The sequence below is a fragment of the Chaetura pelagica genome, unplaced genomic scaffold (genome assembly GCF_000747805.2).
Source record: "Chaetura pelagica isolate M959 unplaced genomic scaffold, ChaPel_1.0 scaffold1582, whole genome shotgun sequence".
Lineage (NCBI taxonomy): Eukaryota > Metazoa > Chordata > Aves > Apodiformes > Apodidae > Chaetura > Chaetura pelagica.
The window spans coordinates 833-5,119 of NW_009952498.1; the positions used below are offsets into that span (position 1 = coordinate 833).

Consider the following 4,287-nt stretch of genomic DNA (forward strand, 5'->3'; position numbering starts at 1 on the left):
GCCCAACAACCACCTCCTGGCCGTGGCACACGGGCCAGCTCGTGGTGGGCAAGCCCACAGTGGGGTCACCAGGGTCATCCCACAATGGGGTCACCAGGGTCATCTCATGGTGAGGTCACCAGGGCCATCCCATGGTGAGGTCACCAGGGCCATCCCATGGTGAGGTCACCAGGGTCATCCCATGGTGGGGTCACCAGGGTCCTCCCACGAGGTCACCAGGGTCATCCTATGGTGGGGTCACCAGGGTCCTCCCACAGTGGGGTCACCAGGGTCCTCCCATGGTGGGGTCACCAGGGTCATCCCATGGTGGGGTCACCAAGGTCAATCCAAGACCACCATCTCCACCCCAGACCTGGTGCCCTGGGTCTTCTCCTGCCCCCCCAGGAGCTCTGGGGGCAGCTCAGGACCCCCTGGACCCCCTCCCCAAGGACCTGCTCACAAAGCCACGTCAGAAACCTTTATTCATGGACACCTCCCCAGGGTTCCTGGGTCATCTCCTGCCCCCCACCCAGAGCTCGGACCGGCCGGGTCTGGGGACCTTCATGAAGAGGAAGAGGAGAAGCTGTGGGGTCCATCCTGTGGCCACCGTGGGGAGGTGGGTGGTTGGTTGGTTGGTGGTTGGTGGGGTGGGGGAGGTCTCAGTTCCTTCTCATGGTGTCCTGGAGCCACCGGTTGAACTTGCAGAGGTTGACGTAGACGCCGGGTTTCTTGGGGTCCCCACAGACCCCGGGGCCCCAGGACACGATGCCCTGGAGGCGCCCGTCGCACATCAGGGGGCCCCCGGAGTCACCCTGGGGAGGGGAGAGGGGCTGGGACACAGGGACACCTTGGGGGACCCACAGCTGCCCTGTGGAACCCACGGCCACCTCCTGGAACCCCCACGTCCAGAGGAACCCCCATGTCAACCTCCTAGAGCCCCCACATCCACGTCCTAGAACCCCCATGTCAACCTCCTAGAGCCCCCACGTCCAGTAGAACCCCATATCTATGTCCTAGAACCCTCATATCCACCTTCTAGAACCCCATGTCCACCTCATAGAGCCCCAACCCCCATAGCCACCTTCTAGAACCCCCATATCCACCTTCTAGAACCCCATATCAACCTCCTAGAACCCCCATATCCACGTCCTAGAACCCCCACGTCCAGTAGAACCCCCATGTCCACCTCCTAGAACCCCCTTGTCCAGTAGATCCCCATATCAACCTCCTAGAAGCCCGATATCCACCTTCTAGAACCCCCATATCCACGTCCTAGACCCCCCACGTCCAGTAGAACCTCCATGCCCACCTCATAGACCCTCAATGTCCACTTTGTAGGCCCCACAGAGTAGAACCCACACATCCACCTTCTAGAACCCCCATATCCACGTCCTAGACCCCCCACGTCCAGTAGAACCTCCATGCCCACCTCATAGACCCTCAATGTCCACTTTGTAGGCCCCACAGAGTAGAACCCACACATCCACCTTCTAGAACCCCCATATCCACGTCCTAGACCCCCCACGTCCAGTAGAACCTCCATGCCCACCTCATAGACCCTCAATGTCCACTTTGTAGGCCCCACAGAGTAGAACCCACACATCCACCTTCTAGAACCCCCATATCCACGTCCTAGACCCCCCACGTCCAGTAGAACCTCCATGCCCACCTCATAGACCCTCAATGTCCACTTTGTAGGCCCCACAGAGTAGAACCCACACATCCACCTTCTAGAACCCCCATATCCACGTCCTAGACCCCCCACGTCCAGTAGAACCTCCATGCCCACCTCATAGACCCTCAATGTCCACTTTGTAGGCCCCACAGAGTAGAACCCACACATCCACCTTCTAGAACCCCCATATCCACGTCCTAGACCCCCCACGTCCAGTAGAACCTCCATGCCCACCTCATAGACCCTCAATGTCCACTTTGTAGGCCCCACAGAGTAGAACCCACACATCCACCTTCTAGAACCCCCATATCCACGTCCTAGACCCCCCACGTCCAGTAGAACCTCCATGCCCACCTCATAGACCCTCAATGTCCACTTTGTAGGCCCCACAGAGTAGAACCCACACATCCACCTTCTAGAACCCCCATATCCACGTCCTAGACCCCCCACGTCCAGTAGAACCTCCATGCCCACCTCATAGACCCTCAATGTCCACTTTGTAGGCCCCACAGAGTAGAACCCACACATCCACCTTCTAGAACCCCCATATCCACGTCCTAGACCCCCCACGTCCAGTAGAACCTCCATGCCCACCTCATAGACCCTCAATGTCCACTTTGTAGGCCCCACAGAGTAGAACCCACACATCCACCTTCTAGAACCCCCATATCCACGTCCTAGACCCCCCACGTCCAGTAGAACCTCCATGCCCACCTCATAGACCCTCAATGTCCACTTTGTAGGCCCCACAGAGTAGAACCCACACATCCACCTTCTAGAACCCCCATATCCACGTCCTAGACCCCCCACGTCCAGTAGAACCCCCATGTCCACCTCCTAGAACCCCCTTGTCCAGTAGATCCCCATATCCACCTCCTAGAACCCCACGTCCAGTAGAACCTCCATGCCCACCTCATAGAACCTCAATGTCCACTTTGTAGGCCCCACATAGAGTAGAACCCACACATCCACCTTCTAGAACCCCCATGTCCAGTAGAACCCCCATGTCCTCCCCCCAGACCCCACCTCCCACCCACACAAACCTTCAGGCCCCCCTTGCAGGCCCCGTATCCACCTCATCAACCTTCTCCAACCCCAAGATGGGACCTCCCAGGGCTGGAAGCTCCATCATCTCCACCTTCTCCAGCCCCATGATGGGACCTCCTGGAGTTGAAGCTCCATCATCTCCACCTTCTCCAGCCCCAAGATGGGACCTCCTAGAGCTGGAAGCTCCATCATCTCCACCTTCTCCAGCCCCAAGATGGGACCTCCTAGAGCTGGAAGCTCCATCATCTCCACCTTCTCCACCCCAAGATGGGACCTCCCAGGGCTGGAAGCTCCATCATCTCCACCTTCTCTAACCCTAAGATGGGACCTTCTGGAGTTGGAGCTCCATCATCTCCACCTTCTCCACCCCAAGATGGGACCTCCCAGGGCTGGAAGCTCCATCATCTCCACCTTCTCTAACCCTAAGATGGGACCTTCTGGAGTTGGAGCTCCATCATCTCCACCTTCTCCACCCCAAGATGGGACCTCCCAGGGCTGGAAGCTCCATCATCTCCACCTTCTCTAACCCTAAGATGGGACCTTCTGGAGTTGGAGCTCCATCATCTCCACCTTCTCCACCCCAAGATGGGACCTCCCAGGGCTGGAAGCTCCATCATCTCCACCTTCTCCAGCCCCAAGATGGGACCTCCTAGAGCTGGAAGCTCCATCATCTCCACCTTCTCCAGCCCCATGATGGGACCTCCTAGAGTTGAAGCTCCATCATCTCCACCTCCACCTTCTCCAGCCCCAAGATGGGACCTCCCAGGGCTGGAAGCTCCATCATCTCCATCTCCACCTTCTCCAGCCCCAAGATGGGACCTCCTGGAGCTGGAAGCTCCATCATGTCCACCTTCTCCAACCCCAAGATGGGACCTCCTGGAGTTGAAGCTCCATCATCTCCACCTTCTCCAGCCCCAAGATGGGACCTCCGAGGGCTGGAAGCTCCATCATCTCCACCTTCACCAGCCCCAAGATGGGACCTCCTGGAGCTGGAAGCTCCATCATCTCCACCTTCTCCAACCCCAAGATGGGACCTCCTAGAGCTGGAAGCTCCATCATCTCCACCTTCTCCCGCCCCATGATGGGACCTCCTGTCTCCAACCCCAAGATGGGACCTCCTGGAGTTGAAGCTCCATCATCTCCACCTTCTCCAGCCCAAGATGGGACCTCCCAGGCCTGGAAGCCCCCCCAGACCCACCTGGCAGGAGTCAGCCCTCCCGTGGGCTTGGCCAGCACAGACCATGTTGGAGGTGATGGAGCTGGGATAGACCTTCCTGCACTGCTGCTCCCCCACGATGGTCACCTTGGCACAACGAAGTTCCCCGGGGAAGGTGACTGGGGGTGACACACAGGAAGTGACGTCAGGAGGAGGGGGAGGGGTCAGGTGATCCAACACCCCCCCCTCCTCCCCCCACCTCCCTTGGACCTCCTGGCACCTCCACCCTGGAGCTTCTGCCTCTTGGGGGCACCAGAAGGAGCTTCAAGGAGCTGGTGACCTTGGGGGGCACTTGAGGTCATGGGGTTTCAGGGGTCAAGGTTCCCTCAAGGTCAAGGGTCCTTCAAGGTCAAGGGTCCTTCAAGGTTCC

At 58.7% G+C, this 4,287-nt stretch overlaps 1 protein-coding gene across 1 annotated transcript; it reads right to left on the reverse strand.

Moving 5' to 3' along the window:
* Positions 1-638: 638 nt before the first annotated feature.
* Positions 639-4,036, reverse strand: LOC104384810 (kallikrein-8-like; the record flags this gene model as incomplete). Its single annotated transcript, XM_010008902.1, has 2 exons — positions 639-791; positions 3,900-4,036. Coding segments are annotated over 2 exons (290 nt in total), but the record flags the coding sequence as incomplete, so codon positions are not given.
* Positions 4,037-4,287: the final 251 nt, after the last annotated feature.